Below are 20,841 nucleotides of genomic sequence, written 5' to 3'. Positions count from 1 at the left end.
CATAGGGGTTGTTTGGGTTTGGCAATGTGGGGGTGGTGTTCTTGCGTACACCAGTTCATCCCGAATACTCGTGTTTGTCTTAAAGGCAATCAGAGGTTGAGGCCATTGCTTTTCTGCCCCATTCAGAAAGTGCCAATTTTTTTGCACTATATTTTTGACTCTATTTGATATGAGGGTGAATGTGGTGACACATACCATTCTGTCGTTATCTGATTTCTCTTGATTTTCAAGCGGTACTACAGGATTATTGTTCCTCCCTCCCTTTCCTACTTTTTTCACCAGTTTCCTGGGATGGTGGCGGGAGATTAATTTGTTCTTCAGTGCTTGTGTGTAGAAAACTTCCAGAGTAGAGCAATTCCTTCGAATTCGTAAAAACTGACCTACGGGGAAATTCTGTTGAAGTGCTTTTGGGTGAAAGCTCTCGAACAAGAGAAGACTATTCCTATCACTTGCCTTGTTATGGGCCTTTGTTTTTATGCCATCTTGGTCCAATGTTATGACCAGGTCCAAAAGAACGGCATCATCCTTGTTGATTGTATATGTGAACTTCAGACGTTCATCCTTTGTGTTCACCCACTATGCAAACTCTACTGCCATTTCCTTGTTGCCGTGTCACACTATTAAGACATTGTCAATGTATCTCTGCCATAATCTCATCTGCTCCACGTAGGGGTTGTTCGGGTTGAAGATGTAGTCAACCTTGAATTGATGTACGTATAGGCAAGCCATACTAGGAGCAAAGGTGCGCCCTATCGATGTGCCCCATATCTGATAGTATATGGTCCCTCAGTCAGGGCCAACACCACATATTCTAAAATTAAGTGTCTTGGGGTCATGAAATGCCAATCCCTCTCTTGGAGGATATGTTCAACCACTATCAAGGTGCGTCTCTGTGGAATGCTCGTCTAGAGATCCTCAGTGTCCATAGTTATGATCTAATCATCTGTAGGATTAATTTCAATGTCTCTGAGTAGACATGGAAATTTGTGTCCTTTGGATACGAGGTTGATGTCTTCACAATGGGTTTAGGGAGCCAGTCGCAGAACTGCGATAGTGGTTATTGAACTGAACCAATCCCCGATACTATCGGTCTACCTGGTGGCAGATTCTTGTATTTGTGGATCTTAGGTAGGCTGTAAAATCTCAGTGTGCATGGTGTCTCACCCACGAGAAACTCAGCTTTGTGTCTTGTGATCCAGTCATTCAGAAGGCCCTCCTCCACTAAGGTTTTTATTTTGTTGGTAAATTTTCCTCTTGGAATATTGCCGGTATCAGATCTAAAATTGCTAATCCAATCTGGTGGGATTTCATTCAGACACAAGATATGCTCTGTTTTCAAGAAACCTGGAGTCTTGTTCCAGTCCATTTAAATGGTTTTAGGACCTTTCACACTCCAGCTGTCACCGTTTTACATGGAAGAGCAAAGGGTGGTCTGAGTATTTATTTGGCTAACAAATTGGAACTTGTAAGAGTAATTGAGCCTATTACAGACATTTATTTTCAATTTTGATGGTGATGTACCTATTGTTTTAAGTAAACTGACTAAAGCACTGTTTTTACAGGAAAATATCTACAGACATAAATTGATGATTTTCCTGCTTGGGAATTTTAATTGCACTCTGTGTAGTATGGTGAAGGATAATAGGTGTAGTATGATACGGTCTGGGTCATTTACATTTTAATCACTCCTCCTTAGGGGAACAATTTAATAGCTTGTTAGCTAAGTTTGACTTAGGATTTGCAAATGAATTTGGTACCTTGCCATCTGTCCCATCCTCAACATTTAATGGAAGGGGTTGTACTACAACCATCGATTATGCTATTGTTTCTAATAAATGCAGTGGTAGAATCTACTCCTTTAAAGTCTCTGACATTGCATTAAGTGACCACTTTCCGCTCTGTGTGGCCATCCAGCTTCCAACAACGTCTACTCTGATTAATCATAAAGAAAGGGACAGCGTGGACGTGAATTTAGCTATTGGTAGCGTTAATGGATATACGTTAAAATGGGCCATGGTGAATCAGGCAGAAATAATTAAATTAGTGGTTGGTAAATGCCTACATAAAATAATGACTTGCTTAAGGGTAGATTCCCCCCCTGAAATGCTTCTTGCTTCCTTCTCGACAATTTTGAATGAAATTAGGACCTCCCTTGTGAGACAATTTAAAAACTATAAGCGGGAGGGAGGTTGGTTCGATTCTAAGTGTACTAGGGCTTATGCTCGCCTAAAGAAGGAATTGCATAAGAAACCTAGGTGTGTCGGGGAGGTTGGTAGATGTAAGAAGGAATACAAAACAGCAATCAAAGATAGGAAGAATATGTTGAGAACTGAAGCCTGGGAAGCTCTGCACCTTGCTTCTACTAGGAATGATTGTGCGGGCTTTTGGAAACTCATTAGAACTCCCTTTCTTAGGGAAGAGGCTGGTCCGAAATTGGAAATAGCAATTCCTGAATCTGATTGGATTAGGCACTTTTCTAGAGTGTATGAGGGTGAGGGACAAGTGGGATCTGTGATATCTCCCTCTGAATATCTCACCTCTAGACATTTGTGTTTTACCCTGGAGGAAGTTGAAAAAGCCCTGTCTGTAAGCCAGTGTAGTAAGGCCCCGGGCCCAAATGGTGTCCCCATTGATATTTTTAAGTCTACCCCTTCTTTGTGGGGCCCTCTTCTGGTCCAGGTGCTTAACGCCAGCTGTGTTGCAGACTTTCTGCCCACTTGTGTGGAACCTGTAATAGTACCTATCTACAAAAAGGGGGACAGACAAGATCCGGGTTATTACAGGCCCATTCCCTCTTAGATTCCTTTACCAAAATAGCGGGTCGAATAATTCTGGGCCGGCTTTTGGTGTGGGCAGAAGAAAATTCCATTTAATCTGATCTCCAGTATGGCTTCCGCTCTGGTTTGGGGACAGTGGAGCAGGGTCTAAACCTACTAATGATGGTCGGGAAGTACACTAGGGCCAAGAAGGGTAACCTGTTCTTGGCCTTCGTTGACCTCTCGGCCGCATTTGACTGTGTGATCCATTCCAAACTATGGATCTTACTGGGACAACTTGGGGTTGAAGAAAATATTATTTATTATCTTAAACGCTTTTATAGCGACGCTTCAGCCCGCGTTCGCTTTGGCCTAAAGGGGGAACGCACTGACAAAATTCCAATCAGGAGTGGGGTCAGACAGGGCTGTGTTCTGGCCCCTTTCCTTTTTAACTTGTACATAAATGGATTGGAAAAAGCTCTGTGCAATAATACTTTGGATCCCCCATACGTAGCCGGACGCCCAATCCCAGCGCTTTTGTACGCTGTCGACGCTGTTGTTATGTCACGTACTCGAGTGGGATTACAGCGTGTGGTAGATGGCTTTTCCCACTTCATGAATGAGCTGGGTTTAAAAGTTAATACAACTAAAACTTTTACTATGTATTGCAGCAGGTACTGTAAATCTAAGAGGGCCATATTTATTGCAGGACAGAAGCTTGAATCTACCAAGCAGTTTTCCTATCTTGGGGTACTCTTCACTCAGAGTGAGTCGTGGTCACAGACTGTGTCAGCTAAAACACTTGCGATGACTCAATCGACGGCCGCTCTTAAGACCTTTTCAAAGAAATTAGGCACCAGACCACCCGTGGAGCTAATTAAGATCTATAAAGCTAAATGTGTGGCTGGTGCTACTTATGGCAGCGGGGTATGGGGTTTTGCTGACCCCACGCCTATCCAGGTGGTGGAAAATTCCTTCTTGAAGTTTATCCTTGCTTTCCCAAGAGCACCCCAAATTACAATTGTCATGCAGAATTGGGTCTTGCTTTCATATCTGATCTAATTAAGCAGGAGCCTGTACTATTATGGCACAGGCTGTGGACACTTAATAGAGATATTTTGACAGATATCCTAAAATTAGAGGGAGCAATGAGGATACCGTGACTGAGTTATGTCCGCAATTTTTTAAATGACATTGGAAAAGTGGATTATTTTACAAATCCTATTAATATCTCAGCTATCTCGCGTAAAGACTTGAAGAAGGAGGGTTTAGCTTTCCTGGATTCTCTAAGAGTCGCAACTGAGGTCTTAAAACCCTCTGTTCTGCAACATCAAATGATATTAACGACTTTTAATATTCAGCCCTATTTAATCTATGTGCTAGATAATTACGACAGATTTTTATTGTCTAGCTTTAGATTTGGTACCTTCCATAGACTGGTTAGTTTCCCCACAGTAAATAACTGGATGCACGACTTACCTCCCTGTCCCTGTGATGACACCTCACCTCAGAGTACTATTTATGTTTTTCTCTTTTGTAAGTTCTATGATGTGATAAGACGTAATGTTTTAGTTGCCACTCTTGAGAGAAATGGGCCACCGTCAATGTCGTGTGGCCATGCTTAATATTCAATGTCTTGATAATCATCTGTGTGTCGCAACAATAACATTATATATGAAATATGTGATGTGCAGTAGGAAAAGTATGATTATCTAAATGCACCTTAAAATTTATGATATTATGGACTTTGAATCCCCTGCAATTGATGAATTTTCTGTACGCCAAAGATGAATTGTAAAATGCATTTCTTAAAGATTTTAATGAATTGTTTTATGTATACTTTTATGATTGCTTTCTAACAATCGAATAAAGTTATATTTGATTTGATTTGATTTGATATGAGGGTGTATGTGGTGACACATACCATTCTGTTGTTATCTGATTTCTCTTGATTTTCAAGCGGTACTTCTGGATTATTGTTCCTCCCTCCCTTTCCTACTTTTTTTTACCAGTTTCCTGGGATCGTGGCGGTAGATTAATTTGTCCTTCAATGTTTGTGCTTGTGTGTAGAAAACTTCCAGAAAAGAGCAATTCCTTCGAATTCGTAAAAACTGACCTACGGGGAAATTCTGTTGAAGTGCATTTGGGTGAAAGCTCTCGAACAGGAGAAGACTATTCCTATCACTTGCCTTGTTATGGGCCTTTGTTTTTATGCCATCTTGGTCCAATGTTATGACCAGGTCCAAAAGAACGGCATCATCCTTGTTGATTGTATATGTGAACTTCAGACGTTCATCCTTTGTGTTCACCCTCTCTGCAAACTCTACTGCCATTTCCTTGTTGCCGTTTCACACTATTAAGACGTTGTCAATGTATCTCTGCCATAATCTCATCTGCTCCACGTATGGGTTGTCCGGGTTGAAGATGTAGTCAACCTTGAATTGATGTACGTATAGGCAAGCCATACTAGGAGCAAAAGTGTGCCTCATCGATGTGCTCCATATCTGATACTATATGGTGCCTCAGTCAGGGCCAACACCACACATTCTAAAATTAAGTGTCTTGGGGTCATGAAATGCCAATCCCTCTCCTGGAGGATATGTTTAACCACTATCAAGGTGCGTCTTTGTGGAATGCTTGTCTAGAGATCCTCAGTGTCCATAGTAATGATCTAATCCTCTGTAGGATTAATTTCAATGTCTCTGAGTAGACATGGAAATTTGTGTCCTTTAGATACGAGGTTGATGTCTTCACAATGGGTTTAAGGAACCAGTCGCAGAACTGCGATAGTGGTTATGGAACTGAACCAATCCCCGATACTATCGGTCTACCTGGTGGCAGTTCTTGTATTTGTGGATCTTAGGTAGGCTGTAAAATCTCAGTGTGCATGGTGTCTCACCCACGAGAAACTCAGCTTTGTGTCTTGTGATCCAGTCATTCAGAAGGCCCTCCTCCACTAAGGTTTTTATTTTGTTGGTAAATCTGGATGCAGGGTCAGTCTGGAGGATTTCATAACTGTTGCTGTCGGACAGGAGTCGGATGCATTCAGTGTTGTACATATGTTTGTCCATACAACTATCACTCCGCCCCTATCAGCTGGCTTTATAATCAACTGTGTGTTCTTCTTAAGATTTTCGAAGGCTGCTTTTTCTCCCCTCTCTAGATGCTGAAAGACCTTGTTATTTTGGCAATAAATAGCATCCATTTCTTTTAAGATGGCCTGTTCAAAAGCCATGACATGGCTTGGGACGGATTGTGCTGGTGCTATACAGGTGGATTTTTTCCTCGGGCCTGTGTTGGCAGATTCCTGATCCCAGCTGATTTCCTAGTCTTCAAAGAAGCTCTTCGGTTTAATCCTCTGAAAGAATTGTGCCAGTTCTATACGTAATGCAAATAGGTCCGTTTTTGGTGTTGGTACGAACCCCAGTCCTTTAGAGAGGATGGCGTTTTTATCCGGCGATAGTGTATAACTGCTCAGGTTCACTTTATTGGTGGGTCCCTGCTCGTTGTTGGTCTCTGGTCCTTCCCTTTGCTCCTTGTCACCACTTGGTTCAGGGTTTGGTCTCCCCAATGGACTTAAGTGGGTTGTCTTGGATACTTTTGCTTTCGTCTTCGCCGGGACCTGCCTCTGTATAAAAAAGGTGGTGGGCCCTGTTGGAATGGAGAGCCTTGTGGATAAAAGAGTTGTTGCCAGTAGCCAAACGGTGGCATTGGGGGTGGTAGTTGCTACCCCTGATAATATGGTTTCTGAGGGCCCCCCGTCACTACTGCCACTGCTGCTCCTATCATCTCCCGAGCTGAAAGTCCAATCCAGTGGGGTGGGTCGAAACCTCTGTTGTCTTTTTCCACTTGCCTGAGTTTGAGTTCTCTCATAATGTTCATCTGTTACGTATGGGCAGGTTTTTTCATGGCTGAACTTTTATACATCCTTCTTGAGTTTGGTCAGTTTGGATTGTGTAAGGTACTACTCATACTGGGTGCGGTCATTGTTGATCTCTTCCAATTTCTTTTTATATATAGAGATGTGTACTGTGGTTTTTAGTTTACTCTCATATGATTGTATCTCTATGAGTAGTAAATCGGCGAGTTTCCTTGCTGTATTTATAATTTGTACCAGCCAATCCTTTGTGCATTTCCATGCGTTATGTGACCAGTTCTTTCTGAACTCTTGGTTGTTTAAAAACTGTGTGGTTCACTTGGTACTATAGTCCTCTGGGGGCTGTGCCTTTCCGTAAATGTTCAGTTAAAAATGCACCATGAGGGGGGCTGCAGATTTATTCCTTTTTAGTTGTGCAAAGAGCCTCCCATTCATCAGAATTTGTTAAGGTCTGTATTACCACTGTATATGCTAATAAAGAGGGCACCTTCAGAAATTCAGCTATTGTGAGCTCATCAAGTGCAAGTCTGTTTTTTTATCTCCATAATAGCTACAGGGTATAAAAACAGTCCCACCTTTTTTGAGACCATTTGAGGGAGTGGGTTATTGGAATCCTCAAGTGGAGATCCCCAGAAAAACGGCTTACTTTCCCAAATATAATATTACCCCTACGTTTGTTACCACAGTCATCAGCTTTACAACACAATATCAACACACAACATCCTTGAGCTTTCCAGGGGAGAGAACTGGAGGCTATGGGGTATTCAGGGTGAGCTGGCCTCCAAACCTATTATGCATACACAAAGAAGCTACCCTGAATGAATAGTTGTTTGAGAATAGTGACTGAATTCTAACAAGCACTGAGCACTAATTAGTGGGGTGCTGGGCATCTCAAAAAATGTAAAGGACTGTCCTTGCACACCACCAGGTGTCCAACTTCATCATTGGTAGTCCCCACTCTCCAAAAAACACTTTCGGTAGAGAGCAGGCCTACACTGAGAGACAGGGAGGCACTTCTAAAATCTAAGCGGGGCCCTTGAGAAAGTGATTTCTTAAAAACCAATGCAAAAACCAAAATACATTTATTTGCTGGATATTTACTTGGTATTAAAAGCTAAAATGTGGGGATTGGGGGAACTAGAACCCCATCACCACCATTGTCGGCAACATGTTTTTGCCATACGGCCCAAAGGGTCTGTGGCATTCATCGGGACGGAAAAACATGTATAATTGTTTCAAATTTGTATATGTTTTTATACCATGTTTTACATTATTCAAACAGTTTTGTATTAAAATGCAAACATCCATCCATCTTGTTTTTTATAGGCAGATAGTTTGTTTTTGTTTCATTTAACTGACATTTTTTTTCCACTAGTTTAACTTTAAAGTCTATGTATCTAATTTTTGGGTTGTTTCCTTGGAAGTAAGTATGGGGAAGGTGCTGCGATTTGTCCTAGTAGGTAAGGCCTTTTGTAAGATGTTAATAGCGTTTTGAGGGAAGGGAGAAGTAAGGGGTACTAGTAAATAGTAATTATAGTTTGCTTTTTTAGTTTTTGGATGGTTTATTAGTAGTTTGGGTAATTTTATTTACCAGTGTTTTGTGACAGACTGATGTAGAGTTTGTTAGGAGTGTAGCATTATTATATGTGATAGTATGTAATGTTATATAATTTCTATTGATTAACTTTGCTTTTTTGTTTTGTTTGAAGATACTGCTTTTTATGGGTGGGTATTGTATTTTTATATTACAGGTTTGTGGAACAGGAGGTATTGTATTGATGTTTAGATTTAGTTTTTTTTGTAGGAACTCTTTTTGCTTTGTAGTAAACCAATATTTCAAATTTAGATTTCCTTTTATTTTCTAAGCTAGTTTTCATTTGTTTATAGTTTATTAAGACTTGTGATTGCTTTCTTGGATTTCAATTCAATTTTTCCATTTTATTGGCCTTTTTAAAAATTATTTTTCTCTTGATGGTCGATTATATTTTTGTATGTGAATGGTTTATATTCACCATTTTTGGTGTATATCTGAGAGAATGGTTTGGGTAGCATTTTGAATGTTCCATCCATCATCCATGTTTGACATTGGCCTAGTTTTAATAGGTTTCCTGCTGCAGAAAATGTTAAGATGTGTTTACCATTAATAAGGTTATTAGGTAAGACAAAGTGTTCCTCTTATTGTGTGTTTTTAAAATGTTCAGGAATTTGTATATCTTGGTATGTTCTGGAGGCTGGAGGGTAGTAGTATGGAAATACGTAAATAAATCCAGAAGAGAGGATGTTGAATAAAGTTGAGTTTATTCCATAGAAAGGACCCACGACCACTGGCCACAGCAACAGAACATACAATGGCCCAATGATTCCAATACATTAGAACACCTAAAAGTTCTACATTCTAACTATGACTTACACCTAAAAGATCTACATTCTACCTATGACTTAATAGCTTAAAGCAATAAAAATATTCATTAAATACATTACCACATATTATAAGGGGTACCACAGTGGCTCTTTTTAGTTTGTGCAATTAAGTGTTTTAAAGTTGGAATAGGTGGTAGCTGGCCTGTGATGTGCTCAGGGACATTAGGGAGTATATATTTTAGTATTTTCATTGTGGGCTATTGGAAGCTGGTGTTTGCCTCTCTTAAAGCTTGTAGTACATGCCTTACTTTAACTTTAGTGACATTTAGAGAGTGAATGTGTTCCCTTACATTAGTAAGAAAGTCATCTTTGTTGTGGCCCTCCCATAAAACGCATTAGAGTAATATTTAGTACATTTGCAATTGATAATTTTTATGCTTGTACTCTCTTGGCAGTAAGTGTAGCCCATGAGGGAGTAATTGTTTTCCTTTCTGTTCAGTGATGTGCCTTCCTGTTCCTGTCATTATGTCTAAAAATAATCTAATAATATGAAGAAATACATTTTAAAAATGTATAATACATTTATTATTGAAATACAAAATTATGGTGGAGGTTTCTATTTTATACTCACATATGTGTTCTTGTTGAATTTTAAGTGTTTATTTGCAGATTTTCCATCGGAGGTATTATAATGTGGCTCAGAGTGCTCCTTTTCTGTTGGATAAGAAAAAATCTTTAGTTTTATTTTAAACGTTTGTTTGTTGGTAGATAGTAGGGGCTGAGGGAGTTTCATTTTATATTTACTGTTTTATGTTGAGATGCGGTTTATTAATATTTTAAATTACTAACTTTTTGTGTGTCTGATGTCTATTTTTAAATACATTATTAGTTTTTCAATGGTATAGTAATTTCTTTGCAGTATCTAAAGATAAAGACATAAAAGTAGAACTTTTTTTAGTTATTTGTTACTTTACCTATTATAAATTATTTACTTCGTAAGTTAGTATAAATAAATGCTTCACTTACATTGGAAGGTAGTTTTCAGGTTGTGTTTTGAAAATCCGGAAGAGTATCATCTTCTTACAGCCTGTGTAGTTTTTGGAGTAGTCACATTTTGTGTGGCTTTTATATTGTTAGTTTAATTGATTGAATAATTGTATTGGTTCATTTTGTTTACAGTTTTCTTGTATTGGTTAGTGTTCTGTTAGCTTGAATTTTGTTTTCAGGTATTGCCTTTCATGGTGAACACTAATTCGTGTTGATTTTATAAAGTTGAGTACATATTTCTGTATTTATGTTTTTATTTGGATGCATTTATAATTATTTTTGTTTCGTGTTTAAATGTTGGTAATTGTGGAAATATTTTTTATTACCATTTTAGTGTATTGAAGTGTTTCATCATTGGGGTAATTTCTGTTCATTTTTGGGATGAAAAAATTGTTATAAGGATATTTGAATATTTACATTTGTATTTTAATTAGCATAAAATTGTATTATTTTTATATTTTATAATAACAATTATTTGTATTAATGTAGTTGATAATGTGTGTTCTGATATTTATGACTATATGTTTATTTAAAGGTTATAATATTTTTGTCATGATATTTTTGTAATGAATGTAATTAAAAATAGATCTTTTTTAACAATGACATTTTGTTTATTAATATTTCTGTTTTTATTAGTTAACTATAGGAAAGCAATATTTTGTGAATGATTTAGTTTGCAATATTTTTGTGAATCAATATTATTAGCATCAATAGTATGTCAGTGATCCTGATTAGAAAGATAATACACCCACATTCTACAGAAAGAGCAGTGTGACGATAGATATGTGGCATATATTTATATATATATCACCAAGTGGTAGTTGCCACTGGGTTGTTACAGTTAGGATCGTGTTTCCAAATAAAAGGCATTTTTTGTTTACGTATATCTTTAGCACTGTTTGAGGAATCTTTAGGAAACTTTCCCAAAAATTACTTTTCTTCTCAGTTCCTAACTGAAAATTTAGGGGTGGATCTGTCAAGGGGGAGCTGAGAAAACAGGAGGTCCCAAATGTGTTTTCCCTATTCATTTTTCGATATGAAGTTTAGACACAGCTACAGCCCAAAGGGCTGAACGGAGTTTCACCAAATGTAGAGAAAGCTAAATCCTGCTCCAGAAAGAGTGTTTTTAGTGATGTGGTGTAAATCAATTCAGTAGTTTTAGAGTAATTAAGGCTTAAAAACCTTGTATATATCACACTGTAGAGGATCTGTGGGCCTGACAGATCTCTTTGTGAGATCTGATTGGCTGCCACCATATCAAAACTATGTGGCAGCAGTCATCTTAGGACTCTGCACTCATTCTGGAGTCACAGAAAAAGAGCAAAAATACCCTAGGCCTGGTAGTACCCAATTTCTTTTAAAACAATGTGCACCCAATTCATATAGGACCTTTGATCAGCTGTATGTTTTTTTTTAAAAAAAAAGGTGCGCTCCCTCTTGATTTTAAGAAAATACCGCTATTCCCTGGGTCTGGCATATTTAAAAAAGAGAGAGGGTGTGCTGCCTCCCTTTCACAAGACTGAAAAGGCCCCTGAGACCTCATCCCCTGGGACCACAATGGAGAAAATTTGGAGGGAGGCAACACTGCCCCCTCCCAAAGCCATAGAATGACCCCCGGGACCACATCCCCCCGGGCTGCATCAAGGGCAGGATTCCGGAGAACCCTCTCTCCAGGACAATGTCTAGTTCACTGTCTGAAAGCCCAGCAGGGAAAGGGTAATATGCTCCCACCCAGCAGGAACACAAAGCTGCTCCCACTAGCTGAGAGCACAAAACGTTTCCCTCCCTGCAGGGAATTACAGAGAAGTGGTCCCACCCGGCAGGAGCAAAATATAACTGCTCCTGCTGGGATTGAGCAATGCCGGCTTATACTGCACCTGGGATGGGTGCATGAGCTGATCGGCTTGTGGTGATCCTGGGTATCCACCAGCAGCACCCAACGAGGTGCCAGCTGTGGGATGCCCAAAGAGGGCAACTGGGCACCCTCTGGAAAAAAAAGGAATAATGCTGCCTCCTGCAGGAACAGTAAGCTGAGGGCCCCGGGGCTTCTCCTGCTGCCCTAACAAATATTATGGTCTGGGATGCCATGGCACCCATTAAAATAAAAAAATGCCAGCTCCTGTGTGGCCCAAGAGATAGGACAACTTGCAGAGAGACAGCGATGCTTCAGAGGCCCTGGGGCTCTATAAAAAAAAGCGGTGGTGTCCTGGGCTGGACCTTGACAGCCATTAAAAAAAAATGTAAACTCACATAAAGGGAATAATAAATGAGCGGCCACATCATAACGCCTGTGAGGGCTATTTACATATTTTGATTTCTTTGTGATGTTTCTAGAAGGAATACTACAATATGGAGGGCCAGACGGAAAATGTTTAAAGACCACTCAGATCTCAATCCCCCTACTCATTAGTATGTCTAAAATAAGAAAAAATTGGCGGTCTACTAATCTATTGCTTAAGCAGTACAGAGCATGTACTACTAATTACGCTATGATGATTGATGATATCACTACTTGTCCAAGTCCGGACCTCACCTCACTCGGAACCAGCTCGAGTACCATTTGATGAGGCCCCACTCTCTCCGTCAGTACCTCGAAGCGAAGACTATTGCTGGAATGGAGGTGAGAGTCTTCGCTTCAAACGGTACTCGAGCTGGTTCCGAGTGAGGTGAGGTCCGGACATAGACAAGTAGTGATATCATCAAACATCATGCTTGCCCCAAGGATTGGAAAGTTGTTATAACAACATACATACTGTAGTATCAATTCCCCTTTTTTTATTGCAGGGACAAAATATCTGTATAGGTCCTGACGAAAGCCAGGGAGATATATCCCGATGGCTGAAACATGTTGACCATGTAGACAGTGACTATTTTCTAACTGTCTCTTTTTCACCTTCACTTTGGTTTTTAAATTGGAAAACTTATCAGAGCATACGCCAAAGAATGGTTACACTGTATTTCTCTGGGGTTTATCCTATTTTACTTCACAATTCTTTCTTGCACTTGCTTTTCTCTGTTGATAATCCACAAGAGGATACAACTTAACCTCTATGTTTTCCCTAATGTTCAAGGGTTAACCCGAGGGAGTTGTTTGTTAAACCCAGATGATGACACTGAGCACACATATATGTGCAATGATGGGATACCAAATATCCTGAAATGGCTTTGGATCACCTTTTTCCTTAGTTTTCTGCATCACTGTGTTTCTTTCTTACCTTTTCCTCATAGAGGAGATAGTGTAATTAGTAGTATATGCTCTTAGACTGTACTGCTTATACAATAGATTAGTAGACCGCCGATTGTTTCTTATTTTAGACATGTTTCTAGAAGGGACAGGAGCTACCACTATTTCTTTTTTTTATTTGCAGGGGTGCAGAGAGTTCTGCAGCCCCATCAGCAACTATGTCTCCTGTGCCATTGATACCATGACCCCAGGAAAATTTTCCATATTTTTATAAAGCACTTCTCAGGCTGACAAGCCAGGCTTTGCCGCTAAATCCCAGCTGCGCATGGTCAAAGGCCATGCGCGGTGGGGATTTGACTGCCTGTGCACAAGTGTAAGAGGTGGTGCCCACAGGATGTTGGTTGCAGGGCTCTGCTCCAGGCCAGGCTCTGTGGCCAACCCCACACCACACAGCCAAAAGCTGAGCACAGTGGGGGTGGTTTGACTATATCTTGTTAGTTAAACAATGCTGTTTCAAACATGCAAAATCACTTAAATTCACCAGTTACAGTTATATCAAGGAACTATAACTTGTACCCTAAGGTAATTATGACTCAAGCCCGCACTGCATTATCCCACATACTACATCACTCATGACATCTTCTATTACATCATTAATAATATCACAGCAACGTTTGCAATGAAATTATTGATGAAATACTGTGCATTGCGAGTGCACAAGTATAGTTACCTTAGGGCACAAGTTATAGTTATTTGAGATAACTATAACCATCAGATTAAAGTGGTTTTGTACGTTTAAAACTGCATTTTTAACTGACATTTTCGCCTAACTATATCTTCACTTTAACCTTTGTTTTTTTCAGTGAAAAAATAGATATATGTTGTTTTGTCTCCCAGTAATTGTGTTCTTACAAATGATACAGAATGTGAACACTTGTCAGTCTCACTGAATAATGACATTCCTTCCGCTTAATTGAATTGGTCAAAACACATGTTACCACTCTGCATCCTCTCAGTTTTTCCTTCTCTGTCATTCATGCAGGTACAAGTCCAGATGGGAAAGAAAAGTTGAAGGTGAGCTGGGACACAGATTATAAAGTAATGTCTACAATGCAAATTAAAGAAGGAACTTTATGTAGTTTGCCACCTCCAGGAACATGATTGATAAGAGTGACTGATTTATGAATTGAGCGATTATTTGAAATTGTTATTAATAATTTGTAGAGTAACAAAATAATAAGCAGCATATATACAGAAATGAGTAAATACAAGCTAAATAATGTATAGCGATTATTGAAAATAGATCTATCCCAACATGTATAAAAATACGTCTTAAATAATTATAAAAATGGCAAGGTCATTGACAGTTGAACATCGAATATATACTTAGGGTGATATTTGCAACCAAGTTAATCGTAGGCATTCCGATACCTATCCCACTTCTATGCATTTTCCTTCCCCTTTGCTCTGGTGTATTTCTTAGCCCTTTCACAAGTACGTAGGCACTTATGAAAGGGCTAAGAAATACACACATTTAGATATACCGCATTTAGTCGGTTTGTAGATTTCCTCTCTAAGTAGTTTTCAGTTTAAAGGTCGTCTGATGGCTGCAATTTGTATATTTTTTCAGCTCACGGGAGATAATAAGTTTTGAATCCATCTTGTATTCACCAACATTAACAATTGGTGAATTTCCAAAAATATTTCCCCATAATGAGATTTTGTATGATACTCATACAGAATAAAATATCTCGACTGGAGTATCCAGAGAATCCTAGAGCACAACTTTACTCAGTTAAAGTCATTTAAACAAAGTAACCATGTCTTTAGGAGGCTACATTTTCCCATATTTTTAAAGTAGCCAATGTAAAGTAAACCAGCCATGGAACAATTACATTAGATTGGCAACACCACACCATTTTAAACAGCAGCAAAATAAAGTCAGAAATGTTGCTTCCTTACTAAGGCTGAAATGGAGAGAAACTTGACACGCCACTTTAAGGATTCCATAACCTCCCTGCATAGTCAACTAGGTAATTCGTTTTCAGGGGGAGCATAAATACGTTTTATGGGGAAGCATAAATACGTACACCCACAATGATACTAGTGTTCTGGTTCTCTGAGATGCAGATGGAATATTTGTGGATTCAGAGAGACTACCTATAATGGAGAAAAAGGATTGCAGGTGAGTAATCTTTCCTAAATGGGATTCTGTTTAAAATTCATTGACAAAAGAATGGAATGGCAAGCTTAATCATATACTCGGGCGTGAGAAGCCAGAAACCTAAGAAGAAATAGATTGACTGCAAAGTGAATACTGCTCATCTCAGAATCCGAATAGTAAACCAATGCAAACATGTGATTTTATCTTTAGGCGTGCTATTGGGTCATTTCTTTTAAGAGCAGTGGTGAGTTGTCATGATAAGAGAAGAGAGGATAAACAGGAATGATTGTGAAACCAGAGGAAAATGAGAAACAACTGAGAAGAGAAATGAAATTTGAGGAGGTGAAAATGAGTGAAAGAGTGAGGGTGTGAGAGAAAAAGAGAAAATGGAATGGAGAGCACGGAAAGAGAGGAAGGGAGGAAACTAGAGAAATCTATTTAGTGGAGGAATATAGAGACCAGAAGGGCTATAGATGGAGACAACACCATGCAGCATAGAGACATTTCACACCACTAGTAGGGAAGGTCTGTATATATTTATAACAAGGTCCCTGCCTGTGTGATCTGATGTTTATAGGTAAATGTGGATTATTGATACATGTGTATGTGAATGTCATCGGTAAGCTCCACTGGTAGCGATAGAAGTCTGGAAATCACTGATAATAAGGAGTGAAAGTAGGAGGGAAAAAGAGTGATAGTGGCTATGTTGACAGGGAATGACATCTCAGTTAGGGTGTTGGCAGCGTTCAACCATCTATGCACTCATCCCTGATAATTAAGCTCCTGCTCCAGAGATCTGTGTGTCATCTAGATACTATGATTCCCTGACGGTATATGCTATGTTGGTGATATAACACTACCCTACCGCTGCCATATTGTTTGCATTCAATAAGGAAAGGATGCTTGCACTGTTACTGATTTCTGTGATAGAGGGAAGTTTTGCTCCTATGATGTTATGTCTTTTCTGTGAGGAAGTAAAGGTTGCACTGCTGTTTCTTGATTTGTACCTGTCTTGTAAGGGAGGGAAGCCTGGGCTGATGCTACTAAAGCTTGTACCTGTTCTTTGAGGTAGGAACACTTATGCTGCCCAAGCTTTGCCTTTTCTGATGGAGAACACATCTTGACCTACTGCTGGACGTCTGTGCTCCTTCTATAGAGTAAGATTGACTGCCTGCCAAAGAAAGTAATAAATCTGCATTTGAAAATGTATGATAAAAATTGGGTTTCTGGTTGTCAGAGGAGGCACCCTGTAGAAGCAGAGATCACAATCCTAGTAAGGTTAAATCAGATACACACTATAGATTAACCTGTGCTCACCCCTTTGGGGCTTGGCATAGAGCAGGCAGGCTTCACTTAAGAGGCAGTGTGCAAAGTATTTGTGCAGCATTTCAAAAAGTAACACAGTAAAAACACCACAAAAAGAATCCACACCAGTTCAGAAAATCGATTATGATTTTGTATATAAAACAAGATGAAAACGCAAATTCAACAAATAGATGTTGCGATATAAATGTTTAAAGATTAAAAGTAAAAATATGGATAAGAAGCTATAGGCGCCTATAGGGATTATCTGATCATGCTGGACAGGTGAAAAGTCAAAAGTTCAGACTGACTACGATGAAACCCGGGCCGAGAACAGGAGCCACGCTTGGCCCTCTGAACCAAAGTACCGTGACTCAGGTGCAACTATGAGATGCGGGTGCAGCCAAGTGATGTATTGGTGTCAATACTGTAGTTGAGGTGATGTGTTGATTTTCTCTATGCAACGATGGTATTGAAGACGAAGTGCTGGTTCAGAGATGCACAAGTTCTGAGTGCAATATGTAGGGTTTCTCCGTGCGGCGGAGGGAATGCATCGATCATCTCTCATGCAGCACTGGCGATGCAGTGATTCCGATGCGCCAGTCCTGATGGTGATGCACTGGTTCCAAGTGCAATGCGCCGGTTCTGTTACCGCACAGCAACGATGCATCGATTCTGCCTCAAGCAGCAGAGGATGCATCGGTTCCACTGAAGCAAGCACCTGAATCCGTTCCAATGGAGCAGGCACTGGAGCAGGGGGTAAGACTTTGATATCCATTACCGATGTTAATGGATATGACAGAGTTCATTCTAGAGAATAATTTCTTATCATTCAATTGAGAGTGGTTCCAACAGGAAACTGCCTTGGGGTTCCAGATTTGTGCTCTCTTAGGCAAACCTCTTTATGGGGTGATTTGAGAGGGTGTATATCTGGACCTCAACAGCAAAACAATGGACTCCACATATATCCTTTTGGGTCCAGTTCATTGATGATATTTTGCTTATCTGGACCGGCTAGGTAATTGAATAGAAGGAGTATTTTTCATACATTAGTAGTAACCCCTACAACGTGTAATTCATTATGACAAAGAGCAAAAAATCAAACACATTTTTGGATATGGAACTATTTGCAAAGGGAGGGAGAATTTGTAGTAAACTATTCTGCAGAGCCACTGCCACAAACAGCATTTTGAGAGCAGAGAGTGGACATCCTAAACATGTGATTAAGTGTATACCATATTGGGAAAGGGTGAGATAACAAAGAAAGTTCAGTGATGAAAGTGATTTCAAGAAGGAATTGGAAGGTTTGAAAACCATACTATGACATAGAGGGTACAAAGAGAGGGTTCGGAATTTTGCTGAACGTAGGATTCTACAGACTAGTCGGAACACCAACTGAGCAAAAAGAGAAAAAAAGAGAAGAATAGAAAACTGGATTTTGTTTCCACGTTTAGTGCAGAACACAATGAGGTGTATAGGATACTATGAAGATATTGGGGATTGGTCTGGGGGGTATCAGGTTTGGTTGATTGGATCACTCACAAACCAAGGGTGGCCTACAGGAGTGGGCTACGGTGAAGAGTCTGGTCACATTCAGCTACACACCTCCATTAGGGACAGAGGTAGAAATAGGATTCCTGACTAAGCGAAAGGGAACTATGTATGTATGGATTGTAATATGTGTAAAATAATTACAAACAAATTGAAGGACTTCAGTTGCAATTCGTAAAGAAGGTTCTATGTGAATGTAGTCATGAATTGTAATATCACCCATGTGATTTATGTGATTTATGTGATCGTATGCAACTTTTAGAAAATCTATGTAGAGAGCACCATTAGGATGCTGAAATTACGCATATAAGAACATCAGAGAGCCATAAAGAAGAAGGGCAGCAAAATCCCAATTTTTCAACATATACAAGTTGAACACCCCAATGTGACTGGTTTCACCTTTCATGGTAATCAAAGACTGAGCCCGAGGCCGAGGGAAGGAGATCGGAAACTGCCATTAAGACAAACAGAGACCAAATGAATAGCGAGATTGCGGTCTGTAGAGAAGGTGATGAATACTGAACAGGAACTTCATTACTTCCTTTAGAAATGCACGGTATGGTACAGAATGCCATTTTGTGTGTACATAGCACTGCATACTAACTGTAAGGGAGGGAAAGGAGCTAAATGTCTTATGTTGAGTTTTGATACTTTACATGGAAGATACTATAGAGCATTATGTGATAGCATAAAGACATGAGGTGGGGACAGGGATTGATTTATAGGACAAAGATGATTTTAATGGGAAACAGACATTAGAAATATAACGGACAAGGCACAGATCAGAGGTATACCTCATATGAATAGGACAGGGGATGGTCTTAGGCTAACAGCTAGAAACCTGTTAAAAGATGGTGGACACTCTTGAGTGTATTGAGACAGCCATTACAAGATGGCCGACCCAGTATATGTATCGGAAACGTGGGTTCCAGCATTTATAAAATACAGTAAATGTATAAACGCCCAGTATAGGCTTCAGATATGTGCTCAGTTTATGAGAGGAAAGGAACGATTGCGTGAAACGTCAGGGTTCTTGTATGTAATTCTGAAGGATGAATACAGCAGGAAGAACTTTCAAGATGGCTGCCATAGAATAATGGATTGGCAGTCGAGATGCGGACAGGCGCAGCTAAAAACGGTTACTGAAATTAGAGGGATATTTAAGAGGCGGGACAAGTGCACCTAGGACAGATTGATCAGACAAGATTTAGGACACACACACCAAAAGTCTGCTCGAAAGTAGGGGTGGGCTGCAAATTCCGTTCTGCTTGCGGAATTGGCAAAATTTCGGAAAATGACAAAACTTCCGCGATCCGCGGTAGAACGGAATTGTATTACACAAACGGTGGCATCTTCATGGATAAATATGCATGGCAGGATTCTTTCTGGTACAGTGCTCCTGTCACAAAAATTACAACTCAACAGGAACCGCTTACAGATAATAATAAAGCAGGTACCCGAGTTTAAGCTCAAATTCAGTAACTCATTAATCAGCCCCAAAAAATCGTGAGTTTTGTCGAGGCTGGGCAGGTGTGCTTTCTCCCCATATCTACCGTCGAAAATTAGCTGTGATGCTTGATGGAGGCCTTTGCATCCTTGACTTTCACGAGCGCAATCCCAGTGCAGTTCCTGTGACCAGGAGCTTCTTTCTACTCATCTGCTGCTCTGATCGGTCTCTGACCTTTTATAAACACAAGAAGCATGTGAACTCGCATACTGAAGCCCTGCCCATTTGGTCCCGCCACACACACTAGTGGTGTGCTCCGTCTTCCCGCCCTTTACCTACTATGATGGACAACTCACTCAAGGGACCCTGGCGCCCTTCGGCGCGATGGCAAAGTTACACACACATGGTCACTGGAGACAACTCTTCTGGCCCTTTACGCAGCTGTAGTGTAGGAAAAGCACTATACATTTACCCAACGAGTTAGCACTTACTGATTAGCCAGTAGAAAAAGTACTCTAATTAAGTAGAGGTATCGCACAAAATGGTGGCATCTTCTTGGATAAATATGCAGGGCAGGATTCATCTTGGCACAAGGCTCCTGTCAATAAAATTAAACCTCAACAGGAAGCACTTACAGATAAATAAAGCAAGTGCCCGAGTTTAAGCTCAAATTCAGTAACTCATTAATCAGCCCACAAAAATCGTGAGCTTTGTCGAGGCTGGGCAGGTGTGCTTTCTCCCCATATCTACCATCGAAAATGAGCTGTGATGCTTTATGGAATCCTTTGCATCCTTGACTTTCACAAGTGCAATCCCCGTTCAGTTCCTGTGACCAGGAGCTTCTTTCTCCTCATCTGCTGCTCTGATTGGTCTCTGACCTTTTATAAACACAAGAGGCATGTGAACTCACATACAGAGGCCCCGCCCATTTGGCCCCGCCACACACACTAGTGGTGTGCACTGTCTTCCCGCCCTTTACCCACTATGATGGACAGCTCACCCAAGGGACCCTGGCGCCCTTCGGCGCGATGACAAACTTTCACACACATGGTCACTGGAGACAACTCTTGTGGCACTTTATGCAGCTGTAGTGTAGGAAAAGCACTATACATTTACCCAACGAGGTAGCGCTTACTGATTAGCCAGTAGCAA

General features: G+C 40.2%; 1 protein-coding gene across 4 annotated transcripts in view; it reads left to right on the top strand.

Annotated features, from left to right (window-relative positions):
• Positions 1–20,841, top strand: part of LOC144781481 (phospholipid-transporting ATPase IC-like) — a 1,874,327-nt gene that overhangs the window by 969,662 nt on the left and 883,824 nt on the right. For all 4 annotated transcript variants that reach the window (XM_078660356.1, XM_078660353.1, XM_078660355.1 and 1 more), the window contains one exon: positions 14,268–14,299. In XM_078660356.1, the coding sequence (XP_078516482.1) occupies positions 14,268–14,299 (32 nt within the window). The remainder of the gene's footprint in view (positions 1–14,267; positions 14,300–20,841) is intronic.

This window comes from Lissotriton helveticus, chromosome 9, assembly GCF_964261635.1.
Source record: "Lissotriton helveticus chromosome 9, aLisHel1.1, whole genome shotgun sequence".
Classification (NCBI taxonomy): Eukaryota; Metazoa; Chordata; class Amphibia; order Caudata; family Salamandridae; genus Lissotriton; species Lissotriton helveticus.
The sequence above is the reverse complement of the archived record's forward strand: the minus strand, read 5'-3'. Positions and strand labels throughout refer to the sequence as shown.